The sequence below is a fragment of the Hippoglossus hippoglossus genome, chromosome 14 (genome assembly GCF_009819705.1).
Source record: "Hippoglossus hippoglossus isolate fHipHip1 chromosome 14, fHipHip1.pri, whole genome shotgun sequence".
Taxonomy (NCBI): domain Eukaryota; kingdom Metazoa; phylum Chordata; class Actinopteri; order Pleuronectiformes; family Pleuronectidae; genus Hippoglossus; species Hippoglossus hippoglossus.
The window spans coordinates 7,741,496-7,761,207 of record NC_047164.1 but is presented as its reverse complement, the minus strand read 5'-3'; the positions used below and the strand labels follow the sequence as shown (position 1 = coordinate 7,761,207).

At 42.7% G+C, this 19,712-nt stretch overlaps 1 protein-coding gene across 1 annotated transcript in view; it reads left to right on the top strand.

Annotated features, from left to right (window-relative positions):
* Positions 1–11,377: 11,377 nt before the first annotated feature.
* Positions 11,378–19,712, top strand: part of LOC117773846 (gamma-aminobutyric acid receptor subunit beta-2) — a 55,938-nt gene continuing 47,603 nt past the window's right edge. Inside the window, exons 1-3 of the mRNA XM_034605601.1 lie at positions 11,378–11,687; positions 11,829–11,926; positions 12,568–12,635. Coding sequence (XP_034461492.1) covers positions 11,605–11,687; positions 11,829–11,926; positions 12,568–12,635 — 249 coding nt within the window. The 5' untranslated portion in view covers positions 11,378–11,604. The remainder of the gene's footprint in view (positions 11,688–11,828; positions 11,927–12,567; positions 12,636–19,712) is intronic.

Genomic DNA, 19,712 nt, shown 5'->3' with positions numbered 1-19,712 from the left:
AAATAAATAAAAAACTAACTATTAATGTAATAGGGAAGAAGAATCATGGATCCAGTGTTTTCTGGCGTTCCAACTTCAGTGGGCGTTGTCTCTTTGTTATGTCTCCATTGATCAATGAACTTTATTCCAGCACAGCATTACTTTTTCATTATAAGTGGTATCATAGTCACGTTATCAATAATTCATGCGAGGGAAAGAATATAGGATATTCTTCTGACAGCATTAAAATGTGAAGACTGATTACGCAATACAACCCATAAACTCTGTTTTCTACTCAAAACACAAGTTATATAATGATCTCAAAACCACGAGTCAAATCACGGATCGCTTTAACTTCATTGCGATTCTCGTTGGTTTTTTCGCTGTCGCGTGGCAGATTTATCTCTAAAATCACAGCCAACACAGCAGATTCGCCAAAGTTTACATAAGGTAACCGGAATCTGTGTTTTTCTCGTGTTCGACACAAGCAGAAGAACATATGTATTCCTCTGAGAAGTCAGTGGAATCGGATGTTATGGTGCAACACTACAGAGGAGCTGGACGCTGTGGCCTGTTGTTCAGGGACTAAAAAGTTACATGAATCCTTGCTGGGTGTGTTGGGGATTGGACCCAAAGACCGTTTGATATTTGTCTTCTTCCTCTGTATTCTCAGCTCGCCGTCCGGGTAGTGGAGGCAGTAGCGGTAGTAGGAGTACAAGTGGCAGGTGTAACATTATCTTAATAGCAGTGTCGTGAGAATAGTGGAAGTGGTAGACACAGTAGTAGCAGTTGCAAAAAAAAGTATCATCGTGTTGTAAACATGTTCCTGTGAAAAAATATTTTCACATTACATCATCTGATATTTGACCTTAATGCTGTGATCAACTTGATCTCGTCAACCGCGAGGTCAACTCATCTGACCGACCACGGTGCACTGACCATGAAAGGCCCCTGACCCGATTCACTTAGCAGGCCACTGGCCGAGGATGAGCCACGACAGGAATGAACCTATTCCGTTCATCACTGGTACAAATGTGCTTAGCATGCTATGCAATGGCACACACACACACACACACACACACACACACACACACACACATGCGAGTAGAGGCACACACACACGTCCACAGAGTCACATGGCACAAACAGGAGTCATTAATCCACCTCTATAGCTGGAGTCTTTGAGAATAAAGGCACTCTGCTATTTAGGCAGATCACCCACAAGAGTCCGTACAACATTTAATGAAGCAACATTATCCTCTACTTTTCTTTAAATTAAACATGACTTATTAGTATGCACTTGAATACATCTTCCTGTGCACACGTCTGTCTGTTTACCCAGTGTCAGTTTAGTTGAGTATTGTCCTCCATGTACAGGTTTGCAGGCTGATTAATTGTCTGACAGGCTGGCTAAATGGCCAGTTGATAAAAATCCCCTGAATGGCTGGATGACTGACTGACTGACTGACTTATAGACAGCTATTAAAATGTAATGCCCGTCTTCCTGACTGGATCACTGTCTTTCCTGTACACCGAGCCTTGAAGGAAGCCAGCTCCTCGGTCTCCCAGCCAATAAGTACAGCACAGAGCCCAGAAGCAGATGGCTGCACTGGCTCAAGCCGGAGCTATGTAAATGCCAATGATTATATGAGAGAGATATTAATCCTGCAACCTGAAAGTCAGTGGAGATGACGCCCGGCTCAGGTGACTCGTTTCAACCCCCTTAATGATTTTCCTGCCACAGCCAACATGTTCCAACATCTCATTCTCTACCCAGCTCATACCTGCTCTGTAATTGGTCATTAGGTTTTTAAAGCCCATGTCAAGTGAACAATGTTAAATTATGGGGGGCCATTATATCTAATAGACAATATTTCCACAAAATATAATCGCTGAGCCATTCATTAGGCTTAAGGTCTGAAAAGAGATGAAAAGGCGTGGTGATTGTGATGGATCACAATTAGGTATGCTTCGCTCCGTGAGAACAATACACCTCGTATTCCAGGATGGGTAGCAATTCAATTACGTCAATTCAGGAAGCACAATTACTTTGGGAAGATAAGGGAACATACTTCGAAATACAATGTCCTTTGACGGAGGGGGGGAGGAAAGACTTCAGAAGGAGTTTGTTAATTAGTTCCTTATTCAACAAAATGGGGATTTAATTAAACATTTCATGATATGTAACTCTGGGTTTGATTCCACGCAACACATATTGCAGCCTCGTAGGCGGCTGGTTGCGGAGCTTGCACATTTGCCGTAAGAAACTTTCCAAAACTCGCTGACCTTTCGAGGGGAGAGGAGCTGTCAGACGGCAAAATCAGTGTGTGTGTGTGTGTGTGTGTGTGTGTGTGTGTGTGTGTGTGTGTGTGTGTGTGTGTGTGTGTGTGTGTGTGTGTGTGTGTGCGTGCGTGCGTGCGTGCGTGTGTGTGTGTGGGGTATTGTTGATCTGTGGTAGTAATTCACGTTTTTCTTTGGGAAACACTGGACTGTCACTGACACATTGAGCCTGATGGGAGAAGAAGAATTAGGTGCAGAAGCAGAATGTTTTATTGTGCAACCCCCTCCACCACTGAAGTACTGCACACGAGTCAAAGTTAAAATACTCGTACTAGTACCTCTTACCCACTGCGGCACTTCATCGCTTATTATTAACACCACAAAAAAAATAAGCATTGTCTAAACTCATTTCTGGCCACACCACAGTGCTTCTATAAATACACAATATCTCCCACGTGAGATAGACCCACTGTACTTCATGAGCCTCACCATGTGGTATCTATGGTAACCAGTTACAGTAGGAGAAACCGAGCTTCTCTGTGTGTGTGTGTGTGTGTGTGTATTTCTGCACTATTCAGAACTGTCTTTACAGGAATAGAAAGGTGAGGAGTTTCTGGTCAGCGCTTCGACAAGTGACTTTATCCCAGTCACATGGTGGGTTTGGGGTAAAGTAAGGATTAAGTTTGGGGGTATAGTGTAAATTCAGGTTAGCTGGTATGTGTGGGTCATGAAATGTAGGGATTCTATTTTAGTAGCGGTAGAGGGTGTATATGTTAGAAAATATGCTTGTTGGAGGTTGGGGTTGTTTATATGCATCCGTTAGTGATTGGATGAACGTAAAGCGTGCACTTGTAAATGTGTCTGTGTCAGTAACCTGATTACTTGAGACCCACATCGAACTTAGCGATTTAAAAACTTTTGTAAAGTTTGTGATTTGAAAGTCTTTCTCCCTCCCTCTCAATCCCCCACATCCACACATGCAAAACACTGTAACCACACAGCCGTACTTTAAAATCTCTCCTCCTCAGACATGATGTGCTGCACCACCTCTAGTGGATTCGATGTCAGGGAAAAAAGAAAAAAAAAACGAGATTCCTCTGCAGTTTCCATGGATACCAAACCATATCATAGTAAGGTAAAATAAATGTTGATTATGAGAAAAGAGTTGTGCTCGCTGCCTCGGCTGACCTCTCGCCTGACTGCAGCCAAAAGCTTCGCAATGAACTGTGCTGAACAACTGCCAACCGCCTGCAGAGAGAAAAAAAAACAGGAAGTCAATCAAAAAGAAACAAACAACTTTATTGCCTCAAGGGCTATGTTTGAACAGTAAATGGGGTAGAGCGGGTTGTCCACTAATCAGTAGGTCGGTGGTTGGATCCCCAACTTCTACATGTTGAAGGGTCCTCAGGCAAGACACTGAGACAATGAGTGCTTTCTCTCTCTCTCTCTCTCTCTCTCTCTCTCTATATATATATATATATATATATATATATATATATATATATATATATATATATACCGAGCACTGAGATAGAGCACTCTATCACATCCTGTTCACTTACTGATGGAACAGGCATGGCAGTGTATGAATGTGTGTGCGAACGGGTGATTGTGAGTACAGCAGTGAGATTATAGTCGTCATTAAGACAACATAAGCAATAAATAAATGCTTTCCATTTATCTTTTATCCAAATTACACCAAACAGTCAACACAGACCACTGAAACCCTCTTTAGTTTATTTATTAATTTGCATGTGTAGGGTATACTGTATGTGAACTAACACAAATCCCCTACGCACATAATGGGAGCAGATGAAAACAAACATGTTAGTAGCGAATCAATTTGTGCTGCAATTTTATTTTGGTTACTGCCTCAGCTCACATAGAATACTGCCGACAAAAACAGCAGGGAAAGTTAAGCAGCCGAAAAAACTGCCAACAGCCCGCAGTGAAATACAAACAAGACACAACACAAGCTGAAATGAACAATGATAACAACTCTACGATAAGGACTCTGCCTTTAACAGTTAATATATTTACTGGAATTTGGTGCGGGGGCTACGGATATTTTAAAATATATACGTATATAGAATGTGTATGTTTATTTGTGACTTGTGCTCCAATATTTAAATACTGCACATGCATCCCATTCATTTAAGTCTGTTTGTACTAGTTGCAACACAACTAGAATGTGTTTATGTAAAAAATGTGTTTCCTAAATATATTATATACACACCTATCAAACAGTAAACTGCCAGAACGTACATTTATCCTAAGAGACCACTCCTCAGTTAAATGCTTTTTCTTTCAGTGCTTATGTCTTATATAATACAGATGCTAAATTCGTGGACACTCTTTCAAACATTACTGTGCTATACTGTCATATTTCTTCTTCTACACATGTAGTAATAGAGAGTTAGTATTTAGTCTCTATGCTAACTTCTTGTAGCTATGGGAAAAAACCATCAATATCAAGTCAAAGTCAGCAGGTGTGGGGTGGAACTTGGCTGACTGTCTTCAAACTGACTTGATCCGATTAAGCTTGACCTGGTCTAACCAGCGGGTTGTCAAGGTTACAGTACACCCCCCTTAACTTCTAGTTAAAAAATTAATTTGTTATATTTGTCATATTGCACCACAGTTCTGCTGGTTGGGCTTAAATAGAACAACAAACATTGAGAAAAGAGTTTTGAACTAAATGTCGAGTAAAAAGTGAAAAGTTTGAGAGTAGGTCTTAGTTTTTAATGGCCATCACAGGATCTATTGTATGAGAGTAAGGCCTCTTTATCTGAATTGCTGACATCCCATGCTGAAACCAAAGTGACTCTTTGAGTGCAGGTCTCGCTGTGTTACAGCCGCTCTTGATCTTTGTAATCCGCAGGTGGCACAGTGGAATGGCAACACCAGAGGCCAACTGCTGTGTCATCATCCTGTGTCACCGACTAAATCATCACTTCTGACGCCAAGACACCAAAAGAGGGGCTTCTGGCGGAGGCCCTCAAATAATCCTCCTATCCTTCCCTCCTTCGTTCCACCCGTTCCAACTGGGGCTAAAGCTGACACTCACCCCGGCCCCCTGTCAGCAGCTCTGGCAGTGATGATCAACGTCTGTCAGGGGTTACATCGAACGACGGAGAGCGAGAGAGATGAGGGGCGAGAGCGTGTGGACGTGGGCGAGGAACCGACCAACTATCTGCAGCTACGGGCCGAGAAGGACACCGCGACTTTGAAGATAGCAGGTGGCGCCTCCGCTGGTAGAGGGAGAGTAATGAGGCATAGAGGTTGGTTGATGGACTTGTGCTTGTCCAGCTTACACCTCAGAGGTCACCACCACCACCGACGTGATGCTTTTAATGGGACAGGTGGAGATCCATGGCCGGCAGCAGCCCTCTGGTGGTGCCAGGACTTGTGTCCTATCCAGGGCCAACGAATTTCAAACTGATGAAAGGTTGTTCTGCCTTGAGTAAGTGAGCAGTGACAGATGGATTGCCACACTGGTAGATAACATAGTGATCTATGAGGGATGGGGAGAAATTCAAGAACGGAAATTGGTGGAAAGTGTCGGACCATCAAGGCCTCTTCGCAGGAAGAAAAAAGTATAATGGTGGTGTCTGGATTGGATGATTGATAAACGATTTGTCACTAATAAAAAAGAAATATGGAGGAATCGGGAAACTCTGCTTGTTTTTGAAAAGACGAATGAGAGATTATATATTAACCAGCGGAATTGAACTATCTAGGCTACACTTACTGACCTGAGCACTGACCTGAAGGTGCTAAACATATGTTTTATTAATTTCATCTTTTATGTTGAGGATTCTGCATGAAAAATAAATTTCTAACAGATCTGGATATATTCGCTGATCTTTGGGCACATGTCAAGTATAGCAACATTTTAATCAAATTCTAAATGCTGTTTTACATTGTGTAGTTTTATCTTTGAATGTTTCTCACTTAAATATTTAATTTCCTCAGATTTAACCAAAGGACAGTTCTTTACAATGGAGCATTTTTATGTTGTTGTATTGAGACAAAAATCCATCCTTCACTACTTCACAACTCTAAGTATTTAGTACAAGTATTTCCTTCCCCAGTAATAAATAAATAAATAAATATATTAATTATATCAATCGTTTACCTCATCAACTATAAATACACTTTCCTGGTCATCAGTGTTGGGGTTCTTGAATTCTCATTGACATAAATATTCTCCTTGTCAATAATTAGAAAGGCCACAATTCTAATGTGCCTTTCCCAGACCTTTAACAGAGCCCTCCTGTTAAGTTAAGGAGCTCTAATCAGCGATGTCAGTGCTGTAATTGCAGTACACATAAAAGAGAAATACAGAGAGGCGTTTTAATTACAGGGAAAGACAGAGGGCATTTATTTCTTTTTTATTTCTAGCTGACAAATTGTGTTTGATTATACCATAAATGTTATGTAAATGGCCAGTCAGAAGTTTTTGAACACCTCAGTTTTAGTGATATGTATTGAGTGGGATGTTTCTGAAATTGAGACACAGAGCAATTAAATACAATCCTTGCACTCACAGGATGTTTTACTTTTACCATCTGCCCAGTTCATCCCAAACCGGCTGCAGGGGGTTAAGGTTTGGATATTGTGCTGTTTCTTCCATCATTTGAAGCCACAGGCTGGTTCTTTTCTCGTATTGCTTTGTGTCATTATCTTGCTTTATGATGAACCACTGACAAGCCAGCCCATCTTCTGCTGTTGCTCGTCTTTTTCTCAGCGATCTGACAGAAATATACAGTATCCTGCAGTAACGGTGTTGTGCTCCGATTGCATCAGAGCGGGTGCAAATAGACAGTTTGAACGTCAGCACCTTTAGGAACCGTTTGCATCAACTTTCAAAGCTTCATTTACGGCTGCAGGAAGGGACCGAGACACATTTACATTCTTGTCTATTTTTAGGGGACATTTCGATTTATTGCAGGACTTTGAAATTACTGAACCATTAATCTTTTTATAAAAAAAAGCAAAATTTAGAGTGCTGTAAAAAATGTATTCAGTAGATTTAAGCATTTGTTAGTTATTTTTGATTTGACAGTGATTTGAGTACGAAATCAACAAATTTGATGGATGGATGGAAAGGTAGCTGTATATATATGCAGATAGATAGATAGATGGATGGATGGATGGATGGATAGATAGATAGATAGATAGATAGATAGATAGATAGATAGATAGATAGATAGATAGATAGATAGATAGATAGATAGATAGATAGATAGATAGATAGATAGATAGATGGATGGATGGATGGATGGATAGATAGATAGATAGATAGATAGATAGATAGATAGATAGATAGATAGAACTCCCTGGGGCCATTTCAAAGTCACATTCATGACAGTACGAGCATGAAATGATGCCACTCTATTTTGGCCATGAGCTTTGGCACACTGCCGCTGCGTCTCCACAGGGCTGGATGGATATCAGACAGTCGATCCATGGGAGGCGTTACCTGCTGAGACCAGACCAGGTGCAAACTCCACAGTAAGACCACAAGCTGTAGAGGTTTATTAAGCACTGCTTAGTAATCCGCCCTCTTCCCTTACATCCCTCTGGACATGCCTGAAATGTGTGAATAACTAGGAGCTGATTGCGTTGGCTTTATTAGTATAACAGCAGCTTCATGAGATTTAATTGAGGACAAACAATTCTTAAATGAGACATGTAATTGGTACAGGGAGAATTATACACAAACCACTTTACATGGATAGGCACCCCCATCACATCGAATCCGACTCGTTGTGTGACAGTGAATGCCAGCGTTTCTGTGTTTCTTCATATCGTGTATTGCAAAAACAAATGTCGATGTCATCGCAGACAATGGACTGAGATGTTTTATCTGTGTACTCAGGAACACTGACACACGCACCCACACACACACACACACACACACACACACACACACACACACACACACACACACACACACACACACACACACACACACACACACACACGAATAGAGCGATCGCGAGCCTGCTCCCCACACATGCACATTTTCCATTAACTTTCATCTGGCCAAGATGCCAGCAAACAAACCCCTGTTTACTGACATGAAATGACACAAATGCAATTTTTTTTCTTCTTCCAAACAGACTTAGTGGACATCCTGTTATATTCATAAGCACAGAGCAACCTGAATATTGCACCGGCCAAAATGCATTTACAGAGAGACTCAGAGAGGCAGTTATTATGTTCCTCTTAGTGCAAAGATGCAGAAAGACATAGGGCGGATTGTGGAGAGGGAAGAGGAAAGCTGCCAGAGCCCTTTTGGGAATGTTAAACAATGCAGTAAATCAAGCATTAAGAACAGCAGGGCAGGTCAAAATATTTGTTTGCTTGACTCAGTGCCAGTTTCAGAAGGATGTCAACATCCACCCACTGACATTGAAGGGTTACAATGCTCTCGAGTCGCTGTGTTGCGATTGGCGAAGCATTGGTGTGGCTCCACCATCTGTTTGCACTCTGATGGAGTAAGATATTAAAAATCCACAACAAAGCCATGGTTTTTAAAAAACACTGATTTATTGTGACGGCGTCCTTCATGTGCCACACGACTAAACCTGTGTGTTACTTAAATAGATTGGCTTTTCAAGTCAGTCACTAAAAATCTGCGCCGCATGCAGAGCAGCTATCGTGAGTATGATTCTCATGGCAGCACCCCCACCCCCCCCCCCCTCCCCTTTTTGGGGGGGTTGATTACATAATTGATATAAGATAAGCTGGCAGGCCCATTAGGAATAGATATAGCAAATGTCACGAATGCTATGCACGGTTGCTGATCCCAGTGCGTGCCCCGGAGCAGGCGCGGGCTCAGGAACCCACCAGAGTTCTCGGTGTTGCACAACAGTAGGTGACCAGGTATCACAACAAGTACTCAACACACATCCTGTTCATCTGAGTGCACGCTATATTGAATTAAATTAAATCTGTGCTCTTATCTTATAGGTTTCATTCAAATTGTATACAGGATGTTAACTAATTTCAACAAATGCCTGATAAATAATTTAGGTATTACATATAAATTCAATGGAAGGGAAAAAGCGCTGCAAACACAATAAAAATGTAGTTTACCTCTCAAGTAATTCAATCTAAATCTTTGCTACATTGGCTCAGTAGATCCCAAACCTCCGCCAAGGCCCCACAGTCCCTTATGAAACCACATTTAAATTTACTAGATCCAGATTTTCATAGGGATCTGCACCAAACTGCACTCACTCATATCATCACATTATCAATCCCCTAAACATACCAAATGTGTTCCCTCAAGATGCATGAATTATTCTCTGAAAAATCAATGAAAATGTGGAAAACACCGTATCTCGCAATGTTTAAGAAAATAAAATAAGAAACCCTAGATCTGCCCCAAATTTTCACGGGTTCTTCCCTGACCCCCAGGTTTCATAGAAATCGGTTGAGGAGTTATTATGTAATAATGCTAAATAACAAAAGAGTAAACAAACAAACTAAACATACTGATGAAAACATAATCTCTTTGGTGGAGGTAAATAAATGTGTGAGATCAGGTTTAAATGTCAACTGTCCACTATACTAAAGGGTTTATGTCATGACCCGTTTTAATATGTGAGTCCTCTGTGTTTTGTTGGGGCCAAACAATCTGTGCAGGTGCCACGATTTAAATTTATAAAACCATTTCATTTATCAGAGAAAACAAACTGAGAAAAACAAATTCTAGGTATTAATACGCGAGAAAATGTATTTCAGTAACTTTTAATTGGTTTTTGACAGTTGCGTGGGTGATAAAGTAAATTAAAATCCAGAAATATTCAGCACCTAAACCAATCATTGACTCTCAGTAATTTCATATCAACCCCCTGCTGATAAATTACCAATTTGTGTTCGGGAATCTTAATCACAGCGCCCCCATCAGGTCAAACGCGGTATGTAATGTTTTAATAATAGAATACATCTCAATTTTTACTGTCAAAAAAATCAATAAAATATGTCTAATCGTTTTTTTGTTTGCTTTTACAGTTGCCCACATTTAGCTCAGCATCCCTCCCGTTCTCCTCCTCCCTCTCTCTCAGATACAGAGCTGCTCCTACACGGGGCTCACTTCTCCAACATCCGCCTCTGATCCCACCACATCCACGATCAGCCGCGTCCGAGTTTACGCAGTATAAGCGCACATCCTGCTTCAGAGTGCGTGGAGCCACGAGCGTGCACGCGTGTGTGAGTGATGCGCTGAGTGTACAGGCTCATGGCTACATACCGCTCTGCTCAATGCATGTATACCGCTTCCAGCCCCGAGGCACTGGCAGCACCGCGCCTCTCGGGCTCTTAATCCACGCTCCTCGCTGTAGTCCGAGGGCCGAGTGCGTGGAGATCAATGAGTACAACTGTTGGTGCAATGACGCGTTAGCAGAAGCACAGAAAGCCACAGGAAGTGAGTGAATTCAGCACCATGGACAGAGTCACTGACTGAACACTTGGTACTGAGTTTCTTTCTTTCTTTCTTTCTTTCTTTCTTTCTTTCTTTCTTTCTTTCGTTCTCTAAGTATTTATTTATTTATTGGAAAGGGAGTGAGCATGTGTAACTGTTCCCTCCTGACTCACCCTAACTACAGTTTGATCTCCCTTCGGTATATAAGTTCACGCCAATGCACCAAGAGTCTGTTGTCGTTGATCAAAATACAATAACAAAATAAAAGCACAGGATATTGATTGATCAATATCCTATTCTTTCATTTTGCAATAAACAGCAACCGTATCCTAATTATAGAAAATAATCTGTCTCATTATCATGTCACCCTTATTATTACAAATAAGGAGTTTGGACCGGTGAGCAACTGAAGCTGCATGAAAGTTAAATGTTGTCATCACTGTTCTGCTTCGTGCTGCCCACATGCCCACATGCCCATGTCCAGTCCAGATTCCAGAGCAGCAGGGTTAAGTGCCTTGCTCAGGGACAACTAGCTGAGTTGGTTGACGGACCCGTGCGTAACACACTGACAACCACACCCACATTTTTCTACTTCATCTCTGCGGATTCAAACCAGCGACTTCCCTCCCCCCCATCAGAGTTCCGGCTTCTCTAGCAATGACACTGGTTGTAAAGAAACCGGGGATACACCCGTGTGAGCCCCCGAGTAACTTGTAGTCCTGATTCCCCTTTAAATTTCCCAGGCTGACTACTACCCCTGCCACTACCATCAGCAGCAGCGGCGCTGCTTCTGGATGTTGTGGTCGGGAATACGCATGCGCCCGGCATTGGAATTACTGCACTGGAAAGAATAAGTTGGACGCCGTCTGTCTTCACTAAAAGAAAAAACAACAACACACAAGTAAAGTATGGCAGTGTTCAGAATACGAAGGATGCGGTGTCTTTGCGTGTGGTCGATCCCCATCTTCGTGTTCGTGGTGTGCGCGCAAAGGTAAGTGAAAGGGTCGGAGGATGCTCCACTCGTTTTTTACTAAGTGTGACAGTGTTGGAGACGGCGTGGAGAATACTTGGACACTTTGTGGTGGAAGAATAATGTGTGATCTGATCCCTGTTCTCTGTGTCTCCTCTCTAGCGCCGCTGTTAATGACCCTAGCAATATGTCGTTGGTTAAAGAAACGGTGGATAGACTGTTGAAAGGTTATGACATACGATTGAGGCCAGATTTCGGAGGTAAATGAACTCATATTATCACCAACTCGGCTCCAGTGTGCGTCTTGTCAGCCTGTATAATAGCACGGGGGGGTTTTCAATCGCTACGGCGATCGCGGATAACTCAGTGACTGTTTCGGGAAGTGAAGAGGAGACAGTGCTCTCGGCTCGTGCAGGTGCCACGGTCTGACATCCTGTGTGATGCAGCCGAGGCAGAATATGTGAAAAACAACCCCAAATACGCACATCGTGGACGGGGGGACACGCGAGGGATGTGATGCTCGGATGATAAAAACACTGCAGCTCGTTTATCTGAATGACAAATCACGACAGTATGAAAAAAAGGGGGGGAGGCTGTCACCCCCCCACCCCCGGTTACACGTCTGCTGGAATTTAAGACAAATAGATGTTTTTTTACAGATGCTCCATCACAGGTGGAGACTGCGACGCACACATGCTCAGTGCTGGATGATTCCATGTCAACAACTTTTCAGACGCATCAGAAAAACCCACCCTGCAAACTGTTATACGGGCTGACAACAGCTCCATTCTCAAGTGTTGTGACCTGATTTGCACATATTATATATTAACACTTTCCTCATGAAGGCTGCATCTGCTGTGTTGTGTGTCTGCTGCTCACGGTTGTTCTCTATCTGCCATAGGTGCTCCGGTTGGAGTGGGGATGAATATAGACATAGCCAGTATAGACATGGTGTCAGAAGTAAATATGGTAAGTTGGCCCATTATCACCTTCTATACACCTTTGACAATGGCTCCCCAGTGTCTGTGCTAATGACCCCTGCTGTGCACATACCCACCAGGGGGAAACACCCTCTCGAAGCAGCGGGGGAAACCCCTCTGAACGCCGGTGTGTGTCAATGAGTCTTCCCCTCCCTCCGATCCCTCGCATCGACTCGTGTGTTCGAGAGCTCAAAGGCGACGGTCGTGTTATTGTTTGAGGGCTGATGTTATGAACCAGAAAAACCTCTCCTGGGGTTTTGGGGATCGATTGACACGGATGGAGGATGGAAGATGGTTTTTGGTTTCATAATTTGCTCAGCAGATACACACAGCCTCCCTGAAAGCATCCATTTAAGGGGGTTCAAGTTAAATCTGCTCATCTTCTAAATGCCTGGTGCAGGGGAACCTTATCAAAGACCATTAGTCCAAGTGTCAACCTACATGGGCACGTTTCACCATGACATGCAGCACACATGTGTTGCTTCAGGAGACATGTTTTGCACTGTGCTGTCAGAGCTGCTCTGTAAATGCTTTAGTGACAGTGGAAGAACTCGAGGGCTGTGGATGTGAGGAGTGGGGATCAAGTTTTGCTTCATACAAGTGCACCTCCTAGTGATGAGATGCTAGAATTGCACCCAGGTTCGCAGAGAAAATGCTGCATTTTATCATGATGGAAGGTCACATGTGACACGTTCCATAGATTTGACAAAGTTGAGCAAAGATTGAAATTAATGGTATTACTCGAGGGATTTGAATAGGTCAACTGTCCCGTGTGTTTTATTGTTTATTGATATTTTTTGTACGGGGGGTTGATCTTGTACTCTTGGACTTGTCACATTTCCATCTGCAGCGTCTTCATGCTTTGCACGGATGTGTCCTGCTGTTGCGGTTTGTTTTGCTATTCCTATGATGTGAGTCATGTTGTGATATCAGGGAGTGATTACATGCTGGAGTATTTTTGGCAGCAGCACCCAAAGGCACATTGCTCATATTGTTATCTTTGTGCTCCTGTTGAGAAGTGGAGATGAGGAAAAAAAAAATGGATGATGCCATGTCTATTTCATGCATTCACACAGAAGATCTGCACAACCATGGGCGCACACAAGCGCTCGTGTAAACAACACAGGTCCACAGAGCCCCTCCGCTGTGGCTTTGAATCCTTAATTAAGGGCAAATCTTCCCTGTGTAAACAATGCACGAGCTCGAAACCTGCATTGCATTGTGTTCGTGCATGTGTGTGGGTGTGTAGTATGTTTACTGTAAGTGTGTACACGGGATATATCTCTAGTAATCAAACACAGGTATTATGTAAGACGTTATTTTGTATCAACATCCAAATCACGTAATGTGTTCGAGCTTATTCATCCAATTTACATGGAGCTTTTCTCACACGGTTCCTTCTCACAGTCGAGCTAATCAACAAATGCATGTTGATTTTTGGGGCTATTTGCACTTAATAGATTGTATAGAGCAGAGTGTGAAATCCCAAACAGGATGAGAGAAGACTGCACAAGCTCGATTTGTATCCATGGCGTTGCAAACATATGATGTACAGCAGCAGTTACACATGTGAGCCGTCAGGATACTGCAAAGTTCAGTGTGCGTTGTTAACTATTTTCCCCGGCTCCTTTCAGAAAGATAAGTGAATTCACCAGAAGTACATTGGGGCTGGTTGGTTTTACATTCACACACACCCACACATGGCCAGGAAAAAGAAAATCTCCATCCGAACACACAAAGCCAGCGCCGCACAGCTTCTTTGATGGTCCCATCCCTTTGTAAGCTTTGGCCCACTAAACACCCTCTAACGCAGAAAGGGGAAGTTGTCGCCACCTGACCCATTGGAGTCTCATGAAAAAGAAGAGGCCACATGTGTGCCTAATGGTTTGAGCATCTCTGATCTGCTCCCCTTCCTACAAATGTAACCACTTTTCAGGATAGCAGCTGGTGTAGAAGCACTTTCCTTTCTTCCATTTCCTCTCCCCCATCTGGCTCTCTGTCTGCCACTTATTTTGGTGCGAGGATAGAGCCGCCCTGTGTACTTTCTTTTGGAGAACAGATAAGGCTGGGGGCTGAGGATAATGGAGAGATGTCACTGAGGAATGTATCCAACTGTCCCCCCCCATTAGCCATGAGGGCAGGGCCAAACATCCAAGCTTGGGTTTGTATTAGAAAACGTCTTCTTCTGTCACTCATTACCGCTCTCTGTCCAAGGCCTCACATTACAAGTAGACACGTGGACGTTCGATAACAGCGTATAAATGTTATTTTCTGGAAGAGCCATTAAAATAAGGCAGAGAAAAAACAGGTTTGTCTTAAACCATCTGCTTCATCATTGTTACCAAAGTCACAGAGCAGAACGCCATTAAGAAACAACACAGGCCTTTCCCTCACCTCAGATGAGTCACCAAAGTACGTTTGCCAGCCTTCGAGCGTGAGCGGCCCAGAGGACACGCAGTCCTCTCTGGTCTTGGTCCCAGAAGCAGTTCTGATGTCCAAACGCACAGTGTTTGTCAGGCATGTGGCAAGGTCTTAGCCCGAAGATCTGTTCCTCAGTGAGAAGTTAGTAAATAATGACTATGACCTATGTGTCCACCCCCTCCCCCCATGATATCAGCACACTGCTCTGTCCTGAGTCACGTAGCATGTAGAGAACACTACATTATATCATGGCATTACATACATGTCACCGAGGCCCAGAGCCAGTTAGGAAACGAGGAGGCCGGTGTTCATTACATTCCTATGAAAGGTCACTTGTTCCAGGGTGTTGGAGCCAAAGTCCCGAGCCTTCGAGGGTGGAAAGGGATGGAGTAAGATTGTATAAGACCGATGGGGTCAAATCTCCCACTCCTGTGTATGTGAAAGAGAGAAAACACACACACACACACACACACACACACACACAGAGAGAGAGAGAGAGAGAGAGAGAGAGAGAGAGAGAGAGAGAGAGAGAGAGAGAGAGCTCTGACTAACAAGTTTCCACATGGAGAGCCAGCAGTGGTGCTGGTATTGGAGGGAAGGTCATGTACCTAGTGCTGCTGAGGGTTCATTCTGCATAACTCAGAGGTGGACATACAGAGAGGGGCCTACACACTGAATACCAATGTTATGTTAGACATTCACCCCGAGGCAAGTGGCTCGACAAGCCTTTGCTCGTGCACTGGTCAGAGGAAGAATGGGAAATATAATGTGCGCACCAAAAGGCCGAAATACCATTATTGACGCATATAAAGGTCAAGAGGAGCTTATTGATCTTTGGAGTAAAATCCAGTGCCCCCCCATCCTAGTACCCAGTTATTTCCGCCTCTCAGCAGAGGATACACCCGATGGGATGCCGGCTGTTAATGCATCAAGATTGCATTGAAAACTAGGCCTATATTTTACATTACACAGATATGAGACATCGTAATGGATGTTGGATGGAAGCCAAGAAACTATTACTTGCCATTTGATAATAAAAGGGGGAAACCCGAGTCGTGGAAGCACTTATGTGGTATTGCATAATATCTCATCCGGACCTGAGAGCTTTAAAATCTTGTAGCATCTGCAGTCGTGTCAAAATCGATTCAACAGCTGCCGTCAGTGTTGTGTTGTTGATGCTGGCACAACTGCAAGTTGACGAAGTTGACTTGTAGTTAAGAATGCCACTTTCACGGCGTTTAAACGTTTAATGCCCAGGAATTAATGGCAATGATGAGGAAAGCTTCACCTCACCCACCTTATTTTAATGTTATTGATACTCATCAATACATGGAGGACGAAAATAATCTTTGAAGATGATGAGAGGGTCTTAATTGAATCTTCTTTAAAGATTATAATGACGCCAGGCTTCACCAAAAGTATAGACGTGCAGTGATCACTGCCCTCTTTATTAGTCCTGAGATTGTCAACAAACCCCTGCTACGCGACGGTGGCGTGGTGACTAATGAGATATCGCAGAGAGGCAGTTCCACTCGAGGAGGGGGATAAATAAAGAGAAAGGTGCTAAACTCAATTAAAATGTGAGAATTTATGAAGACACTCCAACTTTTTCGGTCCGTCCTGTTGTAAAATGAACTGTCGTATTAAAATGATCTCCACACTATATTTATAACTCATAACAAGCTAATGAGCAAATGGGGATTGACCTTAGTCCGCAGATGTAATCCTGGGTGATAAAGTATTTAGGAGACAAGTACAGTTTAAGATATTAATGTAACATGGGCCCAAGGGCTGTAGCTGGTTGGATTGTGTATTGTGTTTTGGATATTGTGCAGCGCGGTGGTTAATTATTCGAATAAATACACAGAACTACTGTATTCAAAGTTTCTGGAAGTCCTCACAGTGACAGTGCCCCCTTGTATATTAAGACTGGCAGCATATAGGACAGACGTTGACATACAGTACTTGTACTCTTAGGATGTCTCTAGTGAGGACATACACTGCCTCTCTGCCTCCCATGTACATACACACACACAAATCCTAATCCCCTACCAGTCTTCTGTCATTGTTTCTCATTATCTGCTATGCTAACATAGCCCCCGGGAAAGTAGCTGTTCAAATTACGTAATGGACGGAGCAGAGACAAACCCAACCACGGTTCAGGGAGGATTTGACTTGCTGCTGTAATGCAGAGATCTAGAGAACCGTTTATTGTATGAAGAAAATCATCCTGTAAAGATTACAGCATTGATTTATTACAGCGGCGCAGGAATAGATCATCAGTCTGACTTAAAGGACGGATGTAAGGGCTCCTGCTTTAAGACAATTTCAATTAAAATTGTACTTGAATAGGACAGAGACAGCACAGAGCTGTGAGCGATATTTGTTAAGCACTGGAGTGCATGCACGTGCACAGATAAACTGTGGCTTGTTATAATGATTATGATGATTATTTAACCTCTGTTCTCACAATGGCAAGTTTACATACATCAACTATAACGGCCTATATAAGTACATGTTAGACTGACTATGAATAGTTTCATCATTTTGAGAGTATTATGCCATATCCATATCTGGATAAGTAGAAAACTTCATGGACGTTGCCCGGCATTAAGCAATATAGGTTAATGAGTATTTGCCTGAGCCTGGTACCAACAGCCCTACGCCTATATGCAATATAGTTTAAATTAAGGATGCCAGTTTCTATATGGTGTAGTGCATTTTTCACTCAATTTCCAGAGGCATGCATCTGTAATTTAAAGTTCAGGTCAAAGAAAACAGGAGACACTTAAAATATACTGTCTTTTTTATTGAAGCAACCACTCAACCATCAACAACTCCTCCTTGTAAGACTTCATATAAAGTATCTGTAGGTAGGCAGTGTCAGTAAAGTACTGACACTGCTGTCACCAAAAATTGTAAAACTGTGTAAATGAATCAATCAAGAGTCTCAGGAAAAGACGGAATGCAACTCATTTCACTCAAGTTGTTGCAGAAATTTCACTGACAAACAACGTTAAACTGGAAGCAGTGTCTGATTTTGATTGATTTGGCCCCAAACCAAACTTTGACTTTTGACATTTTATCACCTAATGGTGTCAGCATGTTTTGCATTATTCCAAATCCACGCAAAGCAGAGCACCCATTATAAGCCACCAGTGACTGAGCGTAAGTCCAATATTCAGTCCTCTTTTAGCCCTGCTCAGGTATTCATGAACACCTCTGGGAAAGATCAGGCTCTTTAGCTGATAAATGTTGAAAACAGCAGACTGCTGCTGGAAAATGCAAAGTTGGGATTGCTGAGACTAAAAACAAGTTTTTAGTCGGGCTCTAACCTTAAAAAGAAGAGCTGAAAGATGTGTATAGTTACATATGAATGGAAGCAGAGTTTTGGTCAATTAAGGACTTCCTGATTATATGTCGCACAGTGTAGTTGTCATATAGAATTCATAGTTTCTGCTATTGCAAAGTCTGCTTGGTTTCGCTATTGTGCTCGTGACGTGAATGTCTTCATCCACCTGTGTCTGCTCGGGTGCACATGGACCCCTATGTGGACATCCACGTGCAGCCCAAACTCCGTGACAGCGTTGACTTCATGTTGATAGACACTTTCCAGGCCAGTTGGTTGCACGCTCTTGGTTTGGTTAGAACATGGATGCCTGTTTTGAAGAGAAGCTGCACAAAGAGATCTGCAGGTTACCCACATCTGTACAGCTCTGCTTTAACGGAACATAAGGACACAAAAATGAGAGTGAACTTTAGGAGAGAAATCAAAGCAAATGGTTAACAAACAACCTTATCGCGCATACTGCCACCTATTGGAATGCAATGGAATGTAACATAAGGTACACCAGAGTACGAATGGTTTGACTGGAATGAGCGAACTCGGTGTATTTTCAGTGCAGTATTGTCTTTTCCACCTGACGTCTTCTCTCCCACCTGCAGAGCATGGCAGTGACCTGCAACAGATCCAGCAAAAAAACCTAGAAAAACATATACACAGAAGCTGTATATACCTTACATACATACATACATACATATAAAATACAACATTGTGCAGAGGACAATCACAAGGGATGGTGGGTGGGGGGGACTGGATGAATTGTTTGAGAGCACTGAAACAAACCATTCTCCAACATGTATTATTCATGCCGTAAGGTTTAGATACATACAGCGTGGCTCCCTATATAATTTTAGTAATCCATTTAGACACTCCACGTGCCACTTGAATGCAGTAAAAGAGCAGACATTAAGTGGGTTGTATATATCCTGAAAGGAGGATTTTTTTTGTCAGCAGTGGAAACACATCACATATTGGGAGGTTTTTGCTCATTAGCAGAACCAATTAACCTAAAGTAAATGATAATGAAGGTGGTGTTTGTGTCACTGGTTGTGAAGATGTGATCGTGACAGGAGGAAAAAGGGAATAAACAACAGTAATTCCACCGAATGAAGAAAGACGAACAAGAAAAGTGAAACTCAGATAAATATAAATGAAAGTGGGAGAACTGGACATTAGACGTAAAACTGTGTTATTGTCGTGTGTGCGTGTAAAATGGGAATGTACAAGCACGGTGGTTCAGCCTGTGAGTCAAACACATTATGTCCAACATTCTCATCAAAACAACACGAGGCGAGTTTACCT